At 43.5% G+C, this 25,952-nt stretch overlaps 1 protein-coding gene across 1 annotated transcript in view; it reads left to right on the top strand.

Annotated features, from left to right (window-relative positions):
• Positions 1 to 25,952, top strand: part of LOC145402326 (sphingomyelin phosphodiesterase 5-like) — a 104,511-nt gene that overhangs the window by 49,635 nt on the left and 28,924 nt on the right. The window contains exon 5 of the mRNA XM_080274470.1: positions 14,508 to 14,585. Coding sequence (XP_080130596.1) covers positions 14,508 to 14,585 — 78 coding nt within the window. The remainder of the gene's footprint in view (positions 1 to 14,507; positions 14,586 to 25,952) is intronic.

Here is a 25,952-nt window from a genome sequence, read left to right as displayed (position 1 = left end):
CCTGAAGTCTTGCACTGAACTTAGTCACTAACACACAGAAGTCCGTTCTTTTCACAGTGTTCACTTTAGTCCAAATAATGTTCCATTTTACTTTAAGTGTTGCACATTAACTTTTCCCAAGTTTTTTTAATTTTCCAAAGCCAAAACAAAGAAGGTTAGTAACGTTAAATTTCTTTTCTACTGAGTCTTTTCTCCCAACTTGAAAACCTTAACACAACACACCGTTTTTTTCACTGCACAACACTCAAAATTCCCGTGTGGTCTAGTGGAGAAGTTCTTGCTGTTTATTCACTGTCAGAGTCCGAGAGTATCACTGGCAGGCGACCAAGGGGTGCATCGGTGGGTCGTGGTGATGGCGTACCGACTACAGAAGACTCTGAAGATAGCCGCAAACTCACATCGAGCGGTGACTCCACTGTAGCTGATGTGCTGGGCTGTGGCTCGGAGCATGAGGGCCTGTCTTGGGGAGGCAACGGAGTGGAACCAGAGCTTGGCACAGCGGGGGTCACGGGCCTGAAAAAACTGTCAATCGTTGACTGACGCAAGGACCGACGATTCTGGCGATTGATGATGCGCTGCCGGAAAGCACTCACTTCCTCCACGAGTCCCAAGGGCCCCATCTCCCTGTCGCAGTTGGGTGTTCCAGGTAGTCTAGGATGAACTCTAGATGTTCCCGGAGTGCGCTCAGCTTGGGGATGGCTGGAGTAGTGTCCTGCTGAGAGGAGTCCGCATCATCATCGCCTTCATCGTCGGAATCTTCAAGTTCGGGACTGACACCAGCAACCGAAGACGCGATCTCGATATCAGACAACATCTGATACCCAGGATCGCCCTCATCGTCGTCCGACCACTCACGAACATCGTCCACATCAACATCGTCGCCGTGCGTACGTAGCCGTGCATGGAAGTCATCCACGTCAAACCCTAGGAAATCGTACTCCACATCTGTTCCGAGAAGCAGACGAGACCAACCATTTTCAAGAGTTTTCACAGGGACTTCCTTCCATGCACTAGCCCAGTTGTACAGCGCAGACTTGATGTTGTAGCGGCGAAGGTTTTCCAAAGTCCGCTTGCCTCGAGTGTCACGTCCTTCCCTGCGCTCGTCCTCGTCCTCGAGGACAACCATCACCTCGTCCAGGAACTTCCGACGGTACAGGCACTTTGTTGCCACGATCACTCCTTGGTCCATTGGTTGAATGAGAGCAGTCATATTAGGTGGCAGAAACATGCACCTAATACGGCCATTTTCAGCAACCAAGTCCTTGTCGCACGGGTGGGCAGGTGCATTGTCGAGGAGAAGGAGAGCCTTTACCTGGTCGCGAGGAATTCCCAGTGTCTTCGTCTGGTACTGGATGACCTCCTTGACGAAGTGATGGTGAAACCAGTCTTTGAAAATCACAGCTGTGAACCATGATTTCAAAGAATGGTACCATACGACAGGAAGGACATCCATCACCCCACGAAGGCACCGAGGCTGCTTTGCACGGCCAACAATAACGGGCTTAAGCCGGTGCATGCCGTTAGCATTGGCACAACACAAAGCAGATATCCGTTCCTTAGAAAGCTTGCGGCCAGGTACACGCTTCTCCGTCTCATCGGCTAGAGTGTTCGTTGGCACCGAGCGATAGAATAGGCCAGTTTCGTCAGCGTTATAGACTTGACCGAGAGTGAGGCCCTCCCTGTCGATCAAGCCTTTCACCTTGTGCCGAAACTCGTCCACTCCATCCTCGTTAGCGTCCAATGCTTCGCCATGTGCTTTACGGTTAGTAAGGCCATGTCGTAACTTGAACGCGAAGAGCCAACCCTCGGATGCCTTGAAGTCAAGGGCGTCGTGAAGCCTTGCAAACTTCTCAGCAGCAGCCTTCAGCTCCATTCCACGTACCATCACACCAGCTGCACGTTGCTGTCGATACCAAATCAACGTGGAGCGGTCGATTTCTGCAAACTTGGGGGTAAACATAACCTTCCTCTCCACGTTGCGTTTGCTTCTCGACGAGAAGTCAGCCGTGTACTGCATGAGCTTGTCTCGGGAACGCTTGATATCGATCAAAGTCGACCGGGCCAGGTTGAACTCGCAGAGAATGCGTGAGGAAGACCAACCTGCATCAACCTTCTCCAATATCTCCCGTTTCTTCTCCAGAGTCAACACCACTCTCTTCCTTTTCTCAGGAGGCGGGGCCATCATCACACTAAGAGTAGGGCAGAGAGCAGCAGGAGGCCTTGCAGCAAGTACGGTACCACCACAAAAGCGAGCACGTGGGCAGCCATGGCAAACAGCGTAGGTCTTGTTGCGGTGAGAGACAGGCGGGAAGTGGGGAGGATGCAGCGGCGCTCTATCGGACGTCGGAGGAATGACGAACCAAAACAATGCTCTCACGCGGCGCGCGCGGCAAGTTCAAATTACGGACGGCAAAAAATCGATTTTTTAAATAACTTTTTTGGATTTTCAGACCATTTTGGGAATGTTTGATCCCAGGACGATAAGGTTCGGTTAGTGGGGATGTTCGGTTATTGGGCGTCCGGATATTAGAGTGATTACTGTCAATCAATCAATCAATCATTTCCTGTGGCACCCTCGGGGATGCATAGGGTCTCGATGAACTCACACCACCACATCCTATCTTGTGCTAACTCCTCAAGATCTCCCAAACATTCATCTCCAGCTTCCCGTCTCATTGTCCTTACCCACGTCTCTTTTGGCCTTCCTCTACCTCTCCTACCAAGTGCCACCCACCCTGGTGTACCTCGTACTATTCCCTGTCTCCTATACACATGTCCTAGCCACTTCCATCGTGAGAATCTAACATATTCATCGACCGGCTGCACTCCCGTTATTTCTCTAATTCTACTATTTGGTATCCTTTCCCACCACTTAACTCCTAATATTCTTCTAAGTGCTTTATTTTCAAACACCAAGAATTTATTTTCCATAGTCACTGTGCTGTACCAAGACTCGTGTCCATAAATTAAGATACTCCTAACCATTACCTTATAAAGTTTGATTTTTGTATGAACAGAGAAATTGTTATTATTCCAAATATTTTTAAGCATTCCCATTGCCTGATTAGCCTTCTTTAACCTTTCCTCGAATTCAAAGTTCAAAGAACCATCCTTGGCTAAATAAGTACCTAAATATTTAAACCTATCAACTTGCTTTACAACCATACCTCCATTTACACATTCCTGCGCATTTTCCATATTCATATTGATTATTTCAGTTTTTCCACAATTAATAACCAAACCCACCTTGCGACCTTCACTCACCAAACAGTCCAACACTCTCTGCATCTCTTCTGGCCCATCACAAATCAAAACTATATCATCTGCATAATCTAAATCCAAAAGTTTCCTGTTCTCTCCCCAAAGTATACCTGCACCGGTTTCTGTTCCAACGCGTTTCATAATGTAATCAATGACCAATATAAATAGTAAAGGCGATAGAACACCACCTTGAATTACTCCGGACTTGACTTCAAACGAATCACTCAGACAACCATCAACCATCACTTTACAAAATGTGTCCTCATGCATGTTCATTATATAATGACCCTCACAAACTCCTCTGGTATTCCATAATGTCTCATGATCTTCCCCATAGTCTCTCTCGAAACACTATCAAAAGCCTTTTCAAAATCAACAAAACAAAGACTTAACGGTACTCTCATTTCATTAACTTGCTGCATCAAATGCCTAACTATAAAGATCTGATCATTGCAACCACGTCCCTTTCTAAAACCAGCCTGTTCATCCCTCAGAATACCCTCAACCACTGGCTCCAACCTATTTAACAACACTCTACTGAAAACTTTCAAAGCTATCGGTGACAAAGAGATTCCCCTCCAATTACCACATTCACTCAGGTCTCCCTTCTTCGGAACTTTAACAATCACACCATTCTTCCAAACTGATGGTAGTAACCCCGTCACCCATATCTTATTGAATAGTTTGGTCAAGATCATTATTAATCTATCCCCCTCCACTTTAAACATTTCCGGAAATAAACCATCCTCCCCTGGTGCCTTATTATTCTTTAACTGTTTTACTGCTTTCTCCACTTCTGCAAGCCTCAACTCTCCTGTTTCTATATTTAAATCTTCCTGAGCAGACGGTATATCCTCTTCTGGTGGTATTGGTCTATTAAGAACTGTCTCAAAATGCTCTTTCCATCTATTTTTAATATCTCCATCTTTGGTCAATAAATTTCCTTCCCTGTCTCTAACTGGTATTTCCTTGCGTTTACCTGCATTACCACTCAGTTCTCTAATCGATTCATATGCTATTCTTTGACTCTGTCCATCATTTTTGTTTATTAAGATTTCAGTCTCTGCAACCTTTTCATCCAAACATCTTCTTTTATCTCTCCTAGCTAACCTTCTTACTTCTGAATTCAAACTCCAGTACGCAGCTCTTGCTAATTCAATCTCTTGTTCATCAACGCATTGCATCTCACTCCTCAATTTAGCCTCACCTCTCTTTTTTTATCATATCCCACGTTTCCTCTGATATCCATTTCTTTCTCCTGAAGCTATGTCTCCTTCCAATCGTACATTCAGCAGTCTCATGCAAAACTTTGTTCACATCCTCCCACATCTCATCTACACTTCTCTCCCCCTCTTCCAACGTTTCCAACACCAAAAACCTATTTCTGCATTCTAATCTGAATTCCTCCTTTTCTTCTCCTTCCCTTCTAAGCTTAACAATATCGTATCTACCAACACCCGATTTTTCCTTCTTCTGATTTTTAAGTTTAAACCTTATTTTTGCAATGCTGAGTTGATGGTCACTACCAATATCCGCTCCCCGTTTAACATGAACATCTAGCAGAGAACTTCTATGCCTCCTACTGATAGCGATGTGATCAATCTGATTTTTATATTTTCCACACGGCGACACCCAAGTTGTCTTGTGTATATTGCAATGCTGAAAGAGTGTGCCCCCAATGACTAAGTCATTTGCTAGACAGAAGCTTCCAAACCTCACTCCGTTTTCACTCATCCTACTACCAACTCCCATCTTACCCATACATGCCTCAAATCCCTCATTTGAACAGCCCATTACTGCATTAAAGTCTCCAACGCAGATCAAAACATCGTGTCTAGGTACCCTTCCCACTCCTTCTTGCAACTTTTCATAAAATGTGTCTTTCCTTTCATCGAGTGCATCATTAGTAGGTGCATAACACACAAACAGACTGATGTTGCCATGATTTGATTTAAACCGTGCGTATAACAATCGCTCATCTATAGGATCCCACTCACATAAAGCCTTATTTGCCTTACCACCCAGCAACAATCCTACTCCCTGATAATGCATTCCGTCCTGTCGACCAGATATCAATAAACGTATACCATCCTCCAAATCCAACTTATCGACTCCAGTTAATCTAGTTTCTGTCAGAGCACAAATATCAAGTCCGTAATTTTGAAAAACCTTCACTAACTCATCGATTTTACCATCATGATTTAGCGTTCTCACATTCCAGTTACCAATTTTAATTGTATTTTTTGCATTGACAAAGGAATTAGATTGTAATTGAGGCAACCGTGAGATTCTTAGCACCCCCTGCCCATTTAAGGGCTGCACGGGACTGGGGGCCATTACTGTTCTTTCAGAGTCCATCAAGGTGATGGACTCTGAAAGAATCAAGTGATTACTGTACATGTATATATATATATATAGATAGATAGATATAGATAGATAGATAGATGTACTGTATATATAAATATATATATATATATATATATATATATATATATATATATATATATATACACACACACACAGTATACACATGACAGTATCCAGCTTTTAGCTCCAGTAAATCTGGTCTTCTTATATGTGATGCAACAGCTACCCCTAATGATATGTAGTAGGTAGCATATACTATAGTAGATACAGTATAAGGATATTTTACACTTAAAATCTAAGTTAGTATACTGTATATCCAAGGGGTGGTTGGGGTTTATTGCTCACCTAATGCTACTCAGAGATGAATGAGGCTGGTCACTCTCATCTTAAACATCAGGACCAACTTGCCTAGCCCCGGGCTTCTACACTCCTTATGGGGCAGCACAGTTAGGAGGGCCGATAGGAGGTTAGTGAGGGATGTTAAAGTTATAGGAAGTGAGGAGTGTGTGCAGCAGCACAAACTATTGATTTGTGATATGGTGCTTAAAGAACAAATGATGAAAAAGAGGACTTATGTACCTAGGAGGAAAATATGGAAGCTGAAAAACCAAGTAGTAAGGGATGCCTTCTATAGCGAGTTGAGGAGAGTGGTAGCTGAACAGGGAGCCATAGACAGAGGCGTTAATGAACAGTACAGAGCCCTCAGGAACAATCTCTTGAGAGTTACTGATGTAACATGCGGCTGGACAAGAGGACCACCAAGACATAAAGTAACTTGGTGGTGGAATGAGGGTGTAGAAGCTGCAATTAAGGAGAAAAGAAGGCTTTTCCGGGAATGGAAGAAGGGTGGTAGCAAAGAGGAATATTTGGCTGCCAAGCGTAGGGCTAGGAGAGAGGTATACAGGGCAAAGTCTGAGTCACAGAGACAATTACTTGATAACCTAAATCATGGGGAAAGGAAAAATATATTTAGGGTGGCAGGTCAGGTGAAGAGGGATAATCGGGATATCATAGGTGAGCAGTGTGTGAAGAATGATGAAGGAAGGGTAGTGGTGAACAGTGAGGATATTAAAGATGCATGGAGAGAGCATTATAACCGGTTGTTGAATGAGGAGTTTGACTGGGACAGGGAGGGTTTGGAGCCAGCAGATCCAGTGTCTGGCCCTTGGCCTTTGATTGATACTGCTACTGTGAGTGAGGGCAATAGGCTGGATGAGGGTGGGGAAGGCAGCAGGTGTGTCTGGGTTGACTGCCGAAATGTTGAAGGCCTCAGGCGATATAGGGGTGTGTTTAGTCACTGACCTGATAAATAGGATTATTTATGAGTGTGTTGTCCCAGATGATTGGCTGAAGAGTGTAATTGTAAATGTGTATAAAGGGAAGGGTGATGCCCTGGAAAGAGGGAATTATAGAGGTATAAAGCTTTTAGATCAGATAATGAAGGTAATGGAGAGAGTTTTAGAAGGTATGATTAGAGAAAGAGTGAATATTGATGAGATGCAGTTTGGGTTTATGCCAGGTAGGGGGACCACTGATGCCATATTCATTGTTCGACAGCTTCAGGAAAAATATATTGGTAGGAGAAGGGATCTTTATTTTGTTTTTGTTGATTTGGAAAAGGCCTTTGACAGAGTCCCTAGAGAGGTGGTGAAGTGGGCAATGAGAAAGCTTGGCTTGGAGGAGTGGCTGGTTAGGGTGGTTATGGCCATGTATGTGGGTGCTCACACCCAGGTGAGAGTGAATGGAGATTTGAGTGATGAGTTTTCCGTGAATGTTGGTGTGCATCAGGGGTCAGTCTTGAGTCCCATGTTGTTTATCATGGTACTTGAAGCCCTTTCACGTGACTTTAGAAACGGACTCCCGTGGGAGTTGTTGTATGCTGATGATTTGGTGTTGATTGCAGAGAATGAAAGGGAGGCGGAGGAAAGGTTTAGGAAGTGGAGAGATGGTATGGGGCAAAAGGGTTTAAGGGTAAATGCAGATAAAACAAAAGTGATGATATCTAGGGTTGGTGGCGGTACTGTCAAAGACGAGGGAGAGTGGCCATGTGCAGTTTGCCACAAGGGCGTGGGAAGTAATTCCATCTTGTGCGGTGTGTGTGATAAATGGGTGCATAAGAGATGTAGTGGTATCAGAGGTAGACTGCGAGATAATGCTGATTTTATGTGTACGGCGTGCCGAGGTGAGCAGGTGGAGATCGTCAGACGTGAAAGAATTGAACTTGCTGGTGAATCTCTTGAGTGTGTGGAAGAGTTTTGTTATTTAGGAGACATGTTGTGTGCTGGAGGTGGGGCTGGAGCTAGCTCTGTGGCTAGGGTGAGAAGTGGTTGGAAGAAGTTCAGGGAGCTCTTGCCTCTCCTGACATTGAGGGGGCTCTCCCTACGTGCTAAGGGGTCTTTGTATGCAGCGTGTGTTAGGAGTGTAATGCTGTATGGCAGTGAGACCTGGGCAGTGAAGGAGGAAGACATTCGCCGGCTCAGACGTACAGAAATGACAATGATTAGGTGGATGTGCAGTGCGTCCCTGCGTCCAAGGCCTGGAGGGGCTGGGTTTACAATGGAAGAGTTGAGAGGTAGGATGGGACTGGAGTGTATTGGTGTTGTGATGAGGAGAGGTAGATTGAGGTGGTTTGGACATGTGGAGAGGATGGGGGATGATAGTTGGGTGAGGAAGGTGAGAAGTGTTAATATTGGGGGTGGGGTTATGAGGGGTAGACCGAGAAAGACATGGGACGAGGTCATTAAGTGTGACCTTAGGGTTAAGGGACTGAACAGGGAGGCTGCAATGGATCGTGCAGCATGGAGAGCCGCCATTAGGTGACCAAGGCCGACACATGCAAGCATGTTGGAGCCTTTAAAAACGAAAACGAAACAGGATTAGATGACGATGATGATAGTATATAGTGCAAAATCACAGTATATGATGCAGTGAAATATAGTTGATATAGTTAATAGTTATAAATGAATAAGAGTATAAAAGAGCAGAATTAAAGAGCAAAAATATTCACATCCTATAATGCTATTGGTGATATGAGCACACTGTTATTTGATGATAACAATAGTGTTTCAGTGGCCATTCATGCAAGAATAGAGGCTCTAAAAGGGGATGATGACTACGGAAGGTTGACATGATTTCCAAGTTACAAGTTTCAATATTTCACACCCAAAAAGTATTACTTCACTTAATACAGTATTGCACACTACACTGCTATATTTGTTAAGCACTTATATTTTTATTTGGCAATAACAGTGTTGTTTCATTTTCCTTTCTTACACAAAATAGAATGAAAGGCAACGATCACAGCCAGTGTAAACACAGGGCGGCCATCTTAGCTTGCGTGCATCATCGTGTCCACATGATATTCTCAGAGGCGGCCACTGAAAATATTGTTGTAGTGAAATTCCGATCAATTTTTTAATGTACCGAGACAAGGTACAACTTTTCAATTATCACTGTAGTGATTTATCATGTAACAGTGTCGTATAATGAGGCTGCACAGTATTAGAGAACTAGGAAAGTAAAATCCAATACACGGATACAGGTACAGTACAGTTTATTCGATCAGTTCTTCCTGATTGATGGCACCATCAGTCTTACATCGAGTGAATTGGCTGATAATTTGTTGATTAATTTACAATTAGTATTCATTATGGTATCCTGTACATTTGTAGCAGCTAGCACTGAACGTTCTCAGTCAAGAATTGTGTGTAAATCACCACAGATCAATAGGCCAATGTCACCATCAGCTTCAACTTTTTGCAACTAAACTTACATGACAGGGGTCTTGGGCCAGTCCATGATATCCTAAGGAGAGCCATGTGATGTTGTTGGTCTCCTGTTTCATCTCTTTGTACTTTATGTTGGCCATAGAGGGTTGCATACTGTCTGTCACTTACTGACCAGCCTTTGTTCACTTACCATCAGCAACCATTCTCGCTCAGCTTCACCCTGACCCAGCTTCCACTTTCACTCATTTTACTCATTACATGCCTGCCCATTTGAATATAATAACTTAATCATACCAACACATACAAGGTTCTACTGTACTTATAGCAACTTACCTCCTAGCTTAAATCACTGTTGGCCACTTAAATTTTGTGCTTTAACTGCCAGTTAAGGGTAACACTGTATTTTTTACAGTAAGTAATCTAGATTAAGGGAAGCTAGACATGTTCATTTGCTGTAATATGAAATGTCCATCAGATATTGTAGACTTTGTATGTTGATGCTTGTGTGGTGAAGTCAGAATTCTGGGAATGGCATGATGAATGAAAGAGAGAGTGGCCCAGTCAGGTGGGCAGACTTTTGGTTAGTTTCACCAAACTGGTTTTTTTCTTGCTCTCTAAACCCTGCCGCACCCCTTCCTTAGGTGGGAAAAGATGTTTGGATGATAATGATGAATGATGATAAGCAAGTTTTATATCTGTATCAGTCTATCTGTTACCTACTTACCTACCTATCTGTCTATCAGTCTATTTATCTGTATATCCATGTATCTAATCATTGACTGTCAGAGTACACATTACTGTATGTGTTCTTACAGAAATTGGAAATCATACAATTCATGGCATTTTCTGTGTACAGTATCTCATAAAGTACCTGTTGAAGATGATTACAGAAATATTCAGGATTAGATGTTAAGCTTGATGATTACTTATACTCAAAGAAACCATTTACTATGATGGGTAATAACCATATTACCAACACATGGATGTCTGGTGATCTTGTGGGTTAAGGTGTTCCAGTTTGTTAAGACTTATAATGGGTCAGGTACTAGGGGTTGCTAGTGAGCACTGCTCAAATAACACCTGCAGTGACAAGTGACTGGCATTGCCGTCATAAATGCTTAGACTAAGTTGCCTAGCCATGGGCACCAATGATCCTGATGGACAACACAGAAGTGACTAATACATAAAAGGAGATGTAAAGTGTTTAGTGATACTGCACATTAAAATTCATTTTTATAGTCTTGTGTTGTTTGATTATCATATTCCACATCCAAACCCAATTTCTCATGTTAATGTTGGATGGGGAGATTTAGAATGTGGACCTTTGATCTCTGCCATGATAAATCTCCATGGGATAGGGAGCATGGGGTATTTCCTCTCTGAAGCCAAGGTGAAAAATGAGTTGCTAATAGTTGTTTTTGTTGTTGTAGCCCTAGGCTCATCTGGATGTGAATCCAGTGGACATCAGACTGTTGGTGCCCCTTTCCTGCAGTTTACCATTCCCCATTCAGGAGACAGGGAGGGAGTTGAGGGACATCTGTACTCGTATAATCACAGTCCAGACATATTAATGCTCATCTGAACATGAACTGGATGGGATGCAGGCTGAATTTGCCCTTCTGGGGCTGGATTCACTAACAAGGTTGTAATTTGAGGTGCCTGAGCAAGATATGGCATCTCAGATTACGTGCTCCTGTGGCACAATATCTCTCACCAGAGTTCGGTATTCACTAATTTTTTTTACGGCACCTTACCCCGGTCGTAACTTGTACGTGCCTTAAATCGACTGTCATCAGCTGATTTCTGCTTAGCCAATGACAGAGAATCTAGAAGTGAGGTTTTGTCACGATCAACCAATCATGGAGCCAACCCTCATATCAGCTGTTTATCTCCCTAATGTAAACACAAGTGCAGAGGGGAGAACATGCACAACACACAGTCTTCAACCAAACAGGAGGAAGTAACACCACAAACTCACTCGGCATATTTTCTTGTAGCGAAATATATAATGGAAATAAAAACTCCAAGTCCAACAGAACCAGAAACATCCAAACTTTTCAAGTGATGAACTCTTAGTGGTATTTATTTCCTTTATTGCCATTCCTTTAGCGGGCAATCTTACCATACCCAGTGGATTTGTACTATATAGTGTATGCCTGTATGTGTTTTACTTTGTGCAAATGAATATTACCAAATCTTGTTCAGCATACTGAACGGTGGATTTCGTTTCCCAACTTTCCAACTGGATGCTGGGTTAGGTTAAGTTAGGTTAGGTTAGGGTAGATTAAATTATTAGGTACAGGTAAGCTAGGTTAGGTTAGGTTTAGTTAAACACTTACAGTAGGCCAGTCCCTTACACCATTACAAATAATTCCGATCAGATTGTCATAGTCATATTATGGTTATTATTCATTTGCACAACAAATGAGGCCTCAAAACACTCAAGTGAACTACAAAACTATCAAATGGAACCAAAATAAATAAATAAATAAACCAAAAATAGGAAACTGCAATAAAGGAAATATTTACCCTCTTAGTTTTGATTAATGAAGTCTCCAAAACCAAGACAGTTATTTCTTCCTCACTAGACACAAACATTGCAAAGAAAGCACAGATGCTGGCATGGGAAAGTATTACCTACAGGGTGAACAGTATTAGTAGAGTGAAAAGGGAAAGCAGTGACGTGAGGAAGAAATTCCGTAATTTTAGATCACAAGTTAAGGGGAAGGCAGCCAAGGCATTGAGAGAGGCAAAAAAAAACTTTATGTAAAAAAAATGCATATTTCTGTTGTTAATTACATAGTGCCTCTGAGGATATTAGTTGTTTGTTCTAACCTACCATATCAACCAAACCTAACCCATTCATGAGGCTTTACTGGTAGAGGTAGGGTTTGATTATAACACTTTGGTTAGCTTGATCATACAAGTCTAAAACTAGGAAGTCATTTCCTTTTTTGGGGGGGAGGGAGGTGGGGTCGTGCTTTAGGCATTGATGACTGAGAATTGTTTGGTATTGTAAGCAATTACCTTAGAAAAATTTGCTATATGCCAAAGGTTAAAGTTGATCCCATCAATCAGTAATAATTTTGCTGGTCTTATGATGAGCATTCATATTGTCAAAGAAATCATTCCTTTTGATTTTCCTTGCTACCTTATCTAGTATATTGATGCATGAAATGGTTTGTATCACATAGACTTTGTTTAGGTAATGTTTGTTAGGTTTATTTGACACCATAATTCCAGTGCCATGTCTGAAATAAAATTATTGTCTTCATATACGTTTAATCACTGTAGTATATCAAACTGTCATTGCTCAGCACATCCATTATCAACCCATGAACTGCCAGAAGTCTGATTTCATGTCGTAGAAACCTATAATATTGTAGCAAATGCTCATCAGGCACATGGAGAGGGTCTAATGGGTCTCTGAACCTTCTCTCTCGACATAAATGTTGGCGAGCTAAATTCACAGCCACAGACTCCATAGCTGCAAACATCAGCAGCTGACTGCTCAAGCAGCCCCAAGCTTTCCCAGTGGCATGTTTAATTTTGACATTCATATTACCTTGCAAAGAAATAAGTATTGCCAGAATTCTTAGCTGCAGTAAAACAAATATTGGAAATCTTTTATGCTTCTGTCTGTTCACTTTCTTCTTTAACGACGTTGATTAGAAGTGAAGAGAGCCAAAGGCAATCGAAAGTCCAAGAGGTTGCATACTTGATAAACATACTGATTCCGAGTTGTGATGTGGGTTATGTCCCCCCAAGTGCTTAACTTCAGGCACCAGATCTTGGGGCAAGATGGCCACGCCCATGCTTAGTGAATGACTGACTCTGCCTCAGCACCGTATCTTTAGGCCCTGTTAGGAGATCCGGCGCCTTAAGTGTTTAGTGAACCCATGCCCTGAAGTCCACCGGTGGTTTGGTTAAACACAAATAGATTAAAGAAAATTTACCAACATATTGATATTTTGTTTATTGGTGAAAAACTGAAGATATGTACTTTTCTTCCATTTCGTTAATTCACACCCCTATGAAACTGAGACCCACAGATCAGTTGGTATAATATGGATTGTAATGCAATATCTGTTACATGTATATTATTATTATTATTATTATTACTATTATTATTATTATTACTATTAGGTGAGTATGGAAGTTAAGAAGTCACTGCATGATAGTACAGTATTGTGATCCCTACCCTGACGTATGGAAGCGAGGCATGGACCTTGCAAGAGAGGAACAAGTCAAGAGTGAGAGCAGTGGAAATGAGTTACTTGAGAGGAGCATGTGAAGTGACGTGGAGGGACAGGTTGACGAATGAAGAAGTGAAGGAACGCTGTGGGGTGGATGTGGATGTGGCTGAGAAGATTAGGAGAAATACACTGAGGTGGTTTGGACATGTGAAGAGAATGGAGAATGAAAGACTGACTAAGAGGGTGTATGTAGGTAAGGTGGAGGGAGGGAGAGGGAGAGGTAGACCGAGGATGAGGTGGAGGGATGGAGTTGAGAGGTATATGAGGGAGGGGGGGGTGAGTTGGGGGGAGGGTAGTCAAATGGTGGGTGACAGAGCGACTTGGAGGCGTTTTGTCTGCAGCCACCCTTTGCGGGATTAGGGCGTCGGGCTATAGATAGATAGATAGATAGACTATTACTATTATTATGTAGTGGTAATTAGGGGCGCCCACCATCCACTCACTTGATGTAGTGCTGCAGACGAGTGTCTACCTTTTCTTCTCTTTCTTCCTTCCTCTTCTGACTGGTAACCATATAACCAAATTATGGAGCCTGGTGGTTTAGTGGGTAATTAAGGCGCTCCAATTGGATTGAGCCAGTGCAGGTTTAAATCCAAGGGATGGTTGGGGTTTATTGCTCATGTAATGCCACTCAGGAATATGTGAGGCTGGCCACTGTCATCTTGAATGTCAAGTCCAACTTGCCTAGCCCCGGGCTCCTACACTCCTCATGAGGCAAGTATAGGATTGGATGATGATGATGATGATGATGATGACGATGATGATGATGATTATTATTATTATTGTTAGAAACTTCCCCTGATTGATGAATTCCATATTATATAAATGTTAGTAGTACAGTATCATAATTTTCGTATTTGAGGTGTTCGTTATTGATTTTTCTTTCTCTTCTCAGCTGGACTTGGGGGTGATGAAGGGACCAGAAGAAGAGGAGCTGAGAGCAGTTGGTTACATTGCCAACACTCACACACAGGTACCAATATTCTTATCTCTAAAAATATTGATATTCTCTGTGTTTTGCATAACAGTACTCTCAGTTTGACTTTTCATATACGATCACTTGCTAAAACCACTTCAGAGAAACCTGGATTATTGTACAGAATCTGTAACTTGAGTGATGAGCAACTAGCTATAATTTACAAGTCATGTACCTTCTCAGCTCAAGTATTGCTCACCCTTGTGGGGTGGATGTGGAGAGGTTACACCAAAACAACTGGACAAGATTCAGAACAAAATTGCAAGAATAATTAATAACCCAGCAGATACAAATGAACTACTTTCCCTACAAGTACAAAGGAATGTTGCCTCCCTTACATTATTTTACAGATACTGTAGATTTATGGCAAGTGCTCAGACGAAGTTGCATCCAGTATGCCACCTCTCCATACCTTCCCCTGTGTGACTGGACTGTCACACAGCCACATTGCAGAACTTCTGCATATCAGAATTCATTTATTCCTTGAACTGCCTCCCTTTTGAATTTCGTTCCCCAGATTACCTTCCTCCCAAACTTCAACCTACAGCAGTTAAAGTCCAGCTGTTACAGACTTTTTGTGAATGGAGGACACCTGCAATCCAGTGTATGAATTTTTAAAATTTAATTTGTTTTTCCTTGCCCTGTTCATTTCTTTAAAAAAAAAAAAAAAAAAAAAAAAAAAAGTAGCTTTGCACAGTGGCAGTATCATAACCAATGAGGTCTCTCGTAAGTGACATATTTGCTGCTGGAAAAAGTTTTTAACCCCTAAAGTACTAAGCTCATCGATCGAGCTTTTTGTGCAATTTCTTAAAAGGACAAGCAACACTGGTCATGATGCAACATCCACAAAAAACTGGCGGTAGCTGGCTCCACCCCGGCTGTGGTGTAGATGGCTTCTAACCAATCAGAACTAAGTGTTGGACATACCGGAGGGGGGACCCAGGCCTGTACCCAGGCAGTGGGGGATGTACCCCCCACCTTCCTCTCGCCACATCTCTCTACCCCACTACCAGGTTACTGCCCTACCTCCCACCATTCTAACCACCACCACCACCCCTCCCACACCCTCCTCATGCATCCTTCACCCCTCCCATGTGGATCCCCCTCATGTCCCCCCCCCCCAGTCATCTGGGGGAAGGGTATTTCCCCCCTACTCTGTACTCCACTGGGGCCCTTCCTTTGTGTCTGGTGGTGGTCTCCTCCCATCCCTCCATCCCCATACACCCCCTCTTGGCCTTACCACCTCCCACCACCACCCCCCATCCCCACTCCCACCCCCACCCCCTAGCATGCAGTATCTTCACCTCCCCGGCCTCAAATATTTTGCGTATTTTTTATGCTTTATGGCCTGTGTTTTTGAATCATTACCTGTAATTTATTCATATCTTTGCATACAGATATGCACACCACAATTATTTTAGCTGTCTTTATTTGAAACCCACTCAAAAAAGAAATTTTATTTTCCCTAGCTACAGTAGATTTGACAGCTATGAGGGGAGGGGAGGGGAGAGGGGAAAGGGGGGGAGGGTAGGTTAGGTGAGAGGAGGAGAGAGGAAGAGAGAGAAGGGAGGGGACTGGAGGTATGGGGAGGGGAGAGGAGGGGAGGATAATTTTTACTATTTATCATATTTTTTTTGCGTAGGTTCATGACCATTTTCCCTAGCTAGATTTGACAGCTCAGCGGGGACGGGAGAAGAGGGGAGGGAAAGGAAAAGGAGGGAGGAGATTGGAGGTATGGGGAGAGGAGAGGAGGGGAGAATAATTTTTACTATTTATCATATTTATTGGGGGTGTTTATCACCATTTTATTTTTTTCTAAGCTCATTACAGTGGTTTATAACATCTATGCACACCAAAAAAGAATGATTTTGGTGATTTTTGTACATAGTTTTGTGAAGAAAACAGGTGCGAACGATGTATTGTCTTTCTCACCGGGGTCGTGACGGGTAACTATTATCTTCTTTGACGGTCCATAGCTCAGTAACTATTGGGTCTAGGAGGTTGGGGTTTGCATTTTCAGCCATGTAAATGCAAGCTCTATAAATTGGGCATAAAACTTTTAACCTTTGAGAAAGTCAAAAAATAGGCCTGTTTTTGCATCCTGGGGGGTAGTCGAGGCTGGAGAATTGGGTACCCTAGGGGGTTAAATACCATCTCAGCACCTTTGCGGCACGCCGGTTTGGGTTACCTTTCCTAGAAGGGTAGTCAAGTTGTACCCCACCTGCACATGGTGACCTCGCATACACCCTGTTGTTTAACCCCTACGGTACGCAGTTCTCCAGCCTCGACTACCCTGCGGGATGCAAAAACAGGCCTATTTTTTGACTTTCTCAAAGGTTAAAAGTTTTATGCCTGATTTATAGAGCTTGAATTTACACAGCTGAAAATGCAAGCCCCAACCTCCTAGACCCAATACAGGTCTCCCTCGCTATCCGATTGGGTTACGTTCCTGAATAGGGAATCGTAAATCGAGCAATCGTATACTGAACTTAAGGTTTAATGGGAAAAATAGGGATGCGTTCCTAGACTCATATTTATGTGCCCTTAAACTATACTGTACCACATATTTTATAAATAAAAGATGTTTTATGTACTGTACTTACATGTCACACAAACTCGTCCCGGCATCGTAAACACTCGTTCCTCAATCCCTCTTCACCCAAAACACTAAACAATCGACGGAAGGTTTGACAAGGGAGGCTATAAATAAAAGATGTTTTATGTGCTCTACTTTAGTGATAACAATCACAAAGCAATGAAAAACACACATCCAACTTAGAATTTGAAACATTTTCATAAACACTGGCTTATAAAACTTACGTGTCACACAAACTCGTCCCGGCACCGGAAACACTCGCTCCTCATTCCCTCTTCACCCAAAACACTAAACAGTCGATGGAAGGTTTGACAAGCTCATTTCACCAGCCTTCTTAATGTTGGCAGCATTCTTAATCACTGTTGATACCGTAGACTGGGCTAGACCAAGGGCATGAGCAATGGAGTTTACCCCTTCGCCTCCCTCATGACGCCTAAATGATGTTGAGCTTGGACTCCAAATTTAAGCTTCCTGGCTCTCTTAGGCTTGAGATCAGAGGCACTAGAGTTTGCAGGCCGCTTGGAAGACATCACAGAACTGGTACTTTAAGTTAGGCGAGAAATAATAGTGAAAATCACGTTGCTAATGCACAGGAATACAAAGCTAGTGAATCAAACGGGAGCGCGCGAAAGACTAGGCTGAGCCAGGGTTCCCAGATTTTTGTGACCAAAAGTAGCGGTAACAGGCCTCAAAAGTAGTGAATTTCAGTATAATGTAGCCCAACATAATTATGTACAGTATATATACATATCTGTCAATATATCTATCTAGAGAATCTCTCTCTCTCTCTCTCTCTCTCTCTCTTCTCTCTCTCTCTCCACGAGTATATACATACAGATGCAAATAATTTAACTGTGCACAGCTTACCAGTTGAATGCTGCTCCATTAATGCTCCTGTAAGGTTGTTCGAAGTGATGTAACCCTAAAGTTAATTAACACAGAACTCCTTATGTACTGCATTAACTAAATTTACTTCTCTTTTCTTTAAATTATGTCATTTCTTTTACATTCGCGGAACTAAGCTGTTTTCTTCTTCACAAAACATAACTCTTACTGTTTGACTTAGTCATTTTTTCAAATTAACGAAAGTATTTTAGGAACTAAAGGAAAATGTTTTCTTGCACCTCATTATAATTACATATTTAAATAATTATTCAGTAAGTGTCCGCAACCACGTCTTCGCAGCCGAAGATTATCAAGGTCTGCTTCTGCATCCACGAGTCATGGATGAAGAAAACACGACTGACTGGGGTGGTAATCTCACACGTTCAGTTCGAATTAAATAGCCAGTCAGGGATTAATGCAAGAGTGCGAGAAATTTAAAGAGGGATATGATAAATTATAATTCATTATCTTTTTGTGTCTTCAAAAGGTAAATAGGCTATATTTTAAATGATACATAATCACTAATCAACCTTTGACTTTCGTCTCATTAGTAGCCCAAGTTAGCCCAACTTACCTTTAAAGTAGCCCAAAAAGTCGCAAGTAGCTAAATTCAAAATTTAGTAATGCAGGGCTTCCAAAAGTAGCCCAATTCGCTATTTGTAGCCCAAGCTGGCTTTGATGGGTGGCTGCACCATCATCCTTGGCGCGGCGATCGCAATTCCAAACAAATGCCTATCGACTTGCACTGAGGAACCCTGGACCGACCGCGCTTGTGCGATCGTAAGTGTGAGCCAGAGCAATCATTTAGAGAGCCAAGGGTACTAAAGAAGATCGATCGTATTCGCGAAATATCGTATACAGAGTGCATCGCATAGCGAGGGATTACTGTAGTTACCAAGCAATGGCCCATCAAAGTAGATAATAGTTACCCGTCATGGCCCTGGTAAGAAAGACAATACGCAGCTCGTACCTGTTTTCTTCACAAAACTATGTACAAAAATCACCAAAATCATTTGTTTTTGGTGTGCATAGATGTTATAAACCACTGTAATGTGCTCAGAAAATAATAAAATGGTGACAAACCCCCACAATAAATATGATAAATAGCAAAAATTTTCCTCCCCTCCTCTCCTCTCCCCATACCTCCAATCCCCTTCCCTTCCCTTCCCTTCCCTTCCCCCCCATTCTCTCCCCTCACCTAACCTCCCCTCACCTAACCTCCCCTCCCCCTTTCCCTTCCCCCTTCCCTCTCTGCTGAGCTGTCAAATTTAGCTAGGGAAAGTGGTCATGAACCCCTGCAATAAAAATATGGTAAATAGTAAAAATTATCCTCCCCTCCTCTCCCTTCCCCATACCTCCAGTCCCCTCCCTCCCTTCTTCTCTCCTCCCCTTCCCTCCCCTCCTCTCTCCTCCCCTTCCCTCCCCTCCTCTCTCCTCCCCTTCCCTCCCCTCCTCTCGCCTAACCTCCTCTCCCCCCTTTCCCCTCTCCCCTCCCCTCCCCTCCCCTCCCCTCCCCTCATAGCTGTCAAATCTACTGTAGCTAGGGAAAAAAAAATTCTTTTTCGAGTGGGTTTCAAATAAAGACAGCTAAAATAATTGTTGTGTGCATATCTGTATGCAAAGATATGGATAAATTACAGGTAATGATTCAAAAACACAGGCCATAAAGCATAAAAAATACGCAAAATATTTGAGGCCGGGGAGGTGAAGATACTGCATGCTAGGGGGTGGGGGTGGGAGTGGGGATGGGGGGTGGTGGTGGGAGGTGGTAAGGCCAAGAGGGGGTGTATGGGGATGGAGGGATGGGAGGAGACCACCACCAGACACAAAGGAAGGGCCCCAGTGGAGTACAGAGTAGGGGGGAAATACCCTTCCCCCAGATGACTGGGGGGGGGGACATGGGAGGGGTGGAGGATGCATGAGGAGGGTGTGGGAGGGGTGGTGGTGGTGGTTAGAACGGTGGGAGGTAGGGCAGTAAGAGGGTAGTGGGGCAGAGAGATGTGCCGAGAGGGAGACCGCCTGGGTAGGGGCCTGGGTCCCCCCTCCGGTGTGTCCAACACTTAGTTCTGATTGGTTAAAAATCATCTGCATCACAGCCAGGGTGGAGCCAGCTGCCGCCAGTTGTTTGTGGATGTTGCACGATCAGTGTTGCTCGTCCTTTTCAGAAACTGTGCAAAATCCTTGATCGACGAAATTAGTACTTTAGGGGTTAATTTGTTTTTTGTGTTTTTTTCTTTTTTCTTTATTTTTTTTCTAAATTAGGGTGACACAAACAGGCAGTGCTACCTGGGTTTATCCCAGGTAGTATTGTATATACCTTTTGCTCTTGCTGCTGTTGTTTATTTTGTTTTGCTCTTTTCTTCCCCCCCCCTTTATTATGAGCCAATAACACCAGTGCCCATATTGCAGTAAGTCTGTGGAAAAAAGTGCACAAGCGCTGAAGTGCGTCTACAGCAGTGAGTGGGTTCACTTAGCATGCAAAAGTATGGATGCAAACGATTATCCATTTATGAAGAAGAATCACTGGCTGGGCTTTTGCTGGCCGTGTAGCCAGTGTGTTGTATGGGCAGATGAAGTCTTGGCTGGTGGAGAAAGCAGAGTCAAAAAGAAGGATCTGGAAGATGAGGTAGTTGGGCCTATTTTCCAGGCTATCAAGGATGTTTCAAGCAGACTGGAGGCACTAGTGACCAAGGTCTCATCACCCATGGCTGTCACCTAAGACGAGGCAAGTCATTTGCGGGTGCTGTTCAGGGGTCTCTCATAGGTGATGGGAAGAATCTGCCTAGGGATGTGATTGAGATCAGTGCTCATGACAAAAAAATAAAAAAATAAAAAAATCTGTAGTCAACAGGTACTGATTGTAAAATTAAAAAGTGGTGCTGATGCTCCGACGAGTCAAATGGGACCAGAAGACGTCAGAGGTGTACTTGACTCGATACCAGTTGATACCTGCCTTAAGACCAAGGCTGGTGGGCTAGTAATGAAGTTTCCATCAGCTGAGGCCAAAGGTGAAGTGGTTGAGGTATTGAATGATTATTTTGGCTCTGATGGCACTTTTTGCATTCAGAGCCAAAGGAAATGTTGCCAAAAATGACTGTGATGGGCCTTTCCTCTTCCTCGAGTGTCTTTGACATCATCCCAAACATTGAGCAAAAACAATAAAATTACAATGCTCATGGATGGAGGTTGTGCCCTCAACCCTTTCTTTACAAGAACTAAGAATGACACTAAAACCATTGTCATGAAGATGTCACCTGAGGTGAAATCCTCCATCATCGAACAAGACAGCTATATATACTGTACAGTATATGAATCTTACAAGATGGCAAGCTTTTGATATATTCTAGATCACACAGTGTTATCACTGTCAGGGTTTTGGCCATGCATCCAAGAGGTGTTCTAGAAATAATGATGAACCTAAATGTGTGTGTTAGATCCAGTCATCCAGCTTCTAATGGCCTTGTCGAAAGGCAGAATAGGAAAATTTTGGAGTGTTTGAAGCACCTGTGTTCACAGTGTATTGAGATGAATGGATACCCCAGGTTGCAGCTTCTGTCAGCAGTTCCATTAATGCATTCATTGTCGAATATCCATTATTTGTCTTATATGGATTCGATAAAGACATGGCTTATTCCATGCTGTCATCGAAGCCTGGCCCACTCTATAATTTGGATGATTAAGTGAAAGTAAAAATGCCAAACTTTCAGAAAGTACATCAGTATGTAAAAGCAAATCTGACTTTATCTCAGGAGAAGCTGGCACAACGCCAGCATAAGTCTGCATCATCTGTCAACATCAGTGTCAGAGATCTAGTACAGTATTTGCTTGTTTGTTTACAAATACCTCTAAATATGATGATAAATTTACAAGCCCACAGCGCATGATACTTTAATTCGGAAGGGTAACATTTTTGAAATACAGGAACTATCTACTTGAAATACCAAGTGGGTGCATGCAGACGATCTTAAGCACACCTCGAGGGGGCTGGTGTTGGAAGTCACTTTGAGAAATTCCACCTTCTCCTCCTGTTCCTTCCATTCCTTCTTCTGACACCCCTTCAGACACATCTTCATCTGTGTCCTGCACACAAACCTCATGCATAAAACTTACCTCTTCACAATCATCTTCTTAGATTTATTTTAAAGGTAAAGATGTTGTGGGTCAGTCTGCTGACAGTGCTGACCCTCATAGGGTCTGGGTTGGGTGAGAACGATGGCCCAGTGAGACCCGAGGCCCTTGTTAGTTCTGGAGGTGAAGTAATGGTGATTGAAGATGTAGTCTCTTTGCGTTACAACCCTGAGCCACTGGCTGCCGTTGCCATTGCCCTGCCCCACTTCGCACAACAGCTGGATGAAATACACAGCCTTCTGTCCACCATCGAGGAGAAACACAATGTAGACACCTTATGGTACCCTCTCTACTTACCTATTCGTTTGTAGCTAGAGTATGTTCGTAGCAAATTTTCTCAACTAAATGACACTTTCCCCAACCAATCACCTGTAGGTCGTCCATGTGTGAAGCGATGCCTCTTTGCTCACGGGGGAGAAATTCTGGGTGGTCTTTTTGGTGTAGCAACTACTCGTGATCTCTCTCTGAATTCAAATCAAATCTTGTTGAATTGGCTGATGTTCATGAGTCTCAAAACAGGGTTCTACAGGTTCAACACTCTGATGCAGATTACATCACACCTAAATGATGTAACAGAGACAGTAAACCACTTCTCGGACATCTTACAGAAACAGATTTGAGAAGTTAATATTGTATCTGACTTAGTATATGTATGTTTTATTATTTTTTTTTTTTTTATGTGAGGAAGAAGGAACCAAAGGCCATGAGCCCGCAATAACAGTTCCCTCCAAGAGAAAAACAAAATACAATAGAGAGCCAAATTCAAGATCCGATCATTTCGAGATGCCTGGACACACTGCATTTGAAAGACTGGAGATCATAGGCAGCAGGAAATGCAGACAGAGGGAGACAGTTCCAGAGTTGACCTGTTGCATAAATGAGGGACTAAGAGTAACGGTTAACTCTTGCATTAGAGAGTTGGACAGAAAAGGGATGTGAGTTTGCTGCTAGACGGTTGCTACGTGCCTGTCGTAGAGGTGGAGGAATGCATGCAGACAGTTCTGAGGAGCAGTGGCCATTAAAGTAGCGATAGAAAAGCGATAAAGATGCAACAATGAGGCGAAGAGACAGAGGTTGAAGGGAGTCAGTAAGAGGAGGAGAGTTAATGAGACGAAAAGCCTTTGACACCACCCACTTGAGAAGAGCTTTATGTGGGGAGCCTCCCCACACATGAGAGTTGTACTCCTTACAGGGGCAGATAAAACCCCTGTATAGAGTCAACAATTGTGCAGGGGTAAAGAAAGAACGGAGTCGGTTTAGCACACCTAATTTCTTGGAAGCAGATTTTACAAGAGATATAATATGATCTTTCCAAGATAAGTCCCGAGTAAATGAAACCCCAAGGATGTTCAAGGATGATGCAGGATTAAGCTGAATATTATTAAACATTAGTGGGTATACCTGTGGAAGATTTTGTCGGGTCGATAGGTGTAAGAACTGAGTCTTAGATGCATTAAATACAACAAGATTATTTTTACCCCAGTCAGAGATATGAGCCAAGTCAGACATTAGGTGTGCCATAGCCTCATCCCTTGTTTGTTGAAGTAAATGCTGAGATGGGTGTTGCGGGAACCGAATGGAAAGGTGAAGGGTGGAGTCATCAGCGTATGAGTGGATAGGGTTAGATGTACAGCTTAGAAGGTCACTGATGAATAAAAAGGAAGAGAGTTAGGAGGAGGCCGTAGTACGGGCCGAACAGGGTAGTACTCCCGAGGGGAATGGGAATGCTGGTGATAGGGAGAGCTGGAGCTCCTGTTTCACTAGCTATCTAACCATCCCCCTTTGCTGACCTTTTCAGTGTGACAGTAACATGGAGAGTAGACCAGCATACTCTCCCAAACATTTCCTCTAACTATCTATGCACTACACCACATGCACTTTACATTTCACACAACGTATCCCACTACATTACAGGGGTTGGCGCCAGCAAGGGCATGCGGCCAGAAAACTTTGCCCCCGCTACCTAGTGGCGGACTTCTGGGGGGAGGCGTGGCGGGGGTTCCGCCGGCATAGATCATGGGTCCATGGCGAGATGGGGCTCGGGCCTGTGCTAGAGGGTACAGGGCATTGCGGTTCCCAGGCTGCCGCTTCCGCCCAATAGAGAGGGGCCCGAACCTGGGAGTAGCGTCCCAGGAGGCTGCCCTATCAGTGGGTGTATAATGGCGGGATAGTTGCAGTGCCAAGACGCGCTTGGAGGGTGTCCCTGCAGCTGTCCTGGCAGGGTGCCCCGAGGCCACTACCACAGCCACTGGTAAGCTGGTGGGCTAGGGGTCCCAGATCCATTGCCTGGACCTGGGATTGTGCGGTGAGTGGGACCTGTGCTGTGTCTGTCCCTATTTATTAATACTGAAGATGACAAAACAAAAAAGGTTTCAAAGCAAGCCTGAGGACAGTAAATCACCCATGGGGATGAGGGTGGGTTCATGGAATGTGGGAAGTTTGAGGGGAAGAGCAGGGGAAGTCGTTGAGGCATTCAGTAGGAGGTGGGTGGACGTGGCGTGTTTGCAGGAAGTCCGGTACAGGGGTGGATCAGCCAGAATGATTGTTGGGAAGGACTGTTGCTATAAGTTGTTTTGGCAGGGGAGGACAGACGGATATGGAGGTGTTGGTGTGATGGTTGCGGAGAAATGGGTGGAATATGTTATGAATGTTTTGAGAGTAAGCGATAGGATATTGGTTGTGAAAATTCTGTTGGGAAGAAAGATAGCTGTGATTATATCGGCATATGCTCCACAGGCAGGATTGGATGAATCAGAGAAAGATAGATTTTGGGATGATTTAATACGTGTAGTGGGTGGTATGCGGGATGATGAGATAATGATTTTGGGAGGGGACTTAAATGGTCATGTAGGTGAAGCAGCCCAAGGTTATGAAGGAGTGCATGGGGGATGTGCATATGGTCTAAGGAATGCAGAAGGGGAAAGGATACTCGAGTTTGGGGAGGCAACGGACATGATTGTGTGCAACACATATTTTAGGAAAAGAGACAGTAGGTTAATTACGTATGAGTCTGGGGGAAATAGCAGTCAGATAGATTATTTTCTGGTTAGGAGGGCCGATAGGAGGTTAGTGAGGGATGTTAAAGTTATAGGAAGTGAGGAGTGTGTGCAGCAGCACAAACTATTGATTTGTGATATGGTGCTTAAAGAACAAATGATGAAAAAGAGGACTTATGTACCTAGGAGGAAAATATGGAAGCTGAAAAACCAAGTAGTAAGGGATGCCTTCTATAGCGAGTTGAGGAGAGTGGTGGCTGAACAGGGAGCTGTAGACAGAGGCGTTAATGAACAGTACAGAGCCCTCAAGAACAATTTCTTGAGAGTTACTGATGTAACATGCGGCTGGACAAGAGGACCACCAAGACATAAAGTAACTTGGTGGTGGGATGAGGGTGTAGAAGCTGCAATTAAGGAGAAAAGAAGGCTTTTCCGGGAATGGAAGAAGGGTGGTAGCAAAGAGGAATATTTGGCTGCCAAGCGTAGGGCTAGGAGAGAGGTATACAGGGCAAAGTCTGAGTCACAGAGACAATTACTTGATAACCTAAATCATGGGGAAAGGAAAAATATATTTAGGGTGGCAGGTCAGGTGAAGAGGGATAATCGGGATATCATAGGTGAGCAGTGTGTGAAGAATGATGAAGGAAGGGTAGTGGTGAACAGTGAGGATATTAAAGATGCATGGAGAGAGCATTATAACCGGTTGTTGAATGAGGAGTTTGACTGGGACAGGGAGGGTTTGGAGCCAGCAGATCCAGT

This window comes from Coenobita brevimanus, chromosome 57 (assembly GCF_032717465.1).
Source record: "Coenobita brevimanus isolate Jiangsu-jjx chromosome 57, ASM3271746v2, whole genome shotgun sequence".
Lineage (NCBI taxonomy): Eukaryota > Metazoa > Arthropoda > Malacostraca > Decapoda > Coenobitidae > Coenobita > Coenobita brevimanus.
This window is presented reverse-complemented; position numbering and strand designations above follow the sequence as displayed.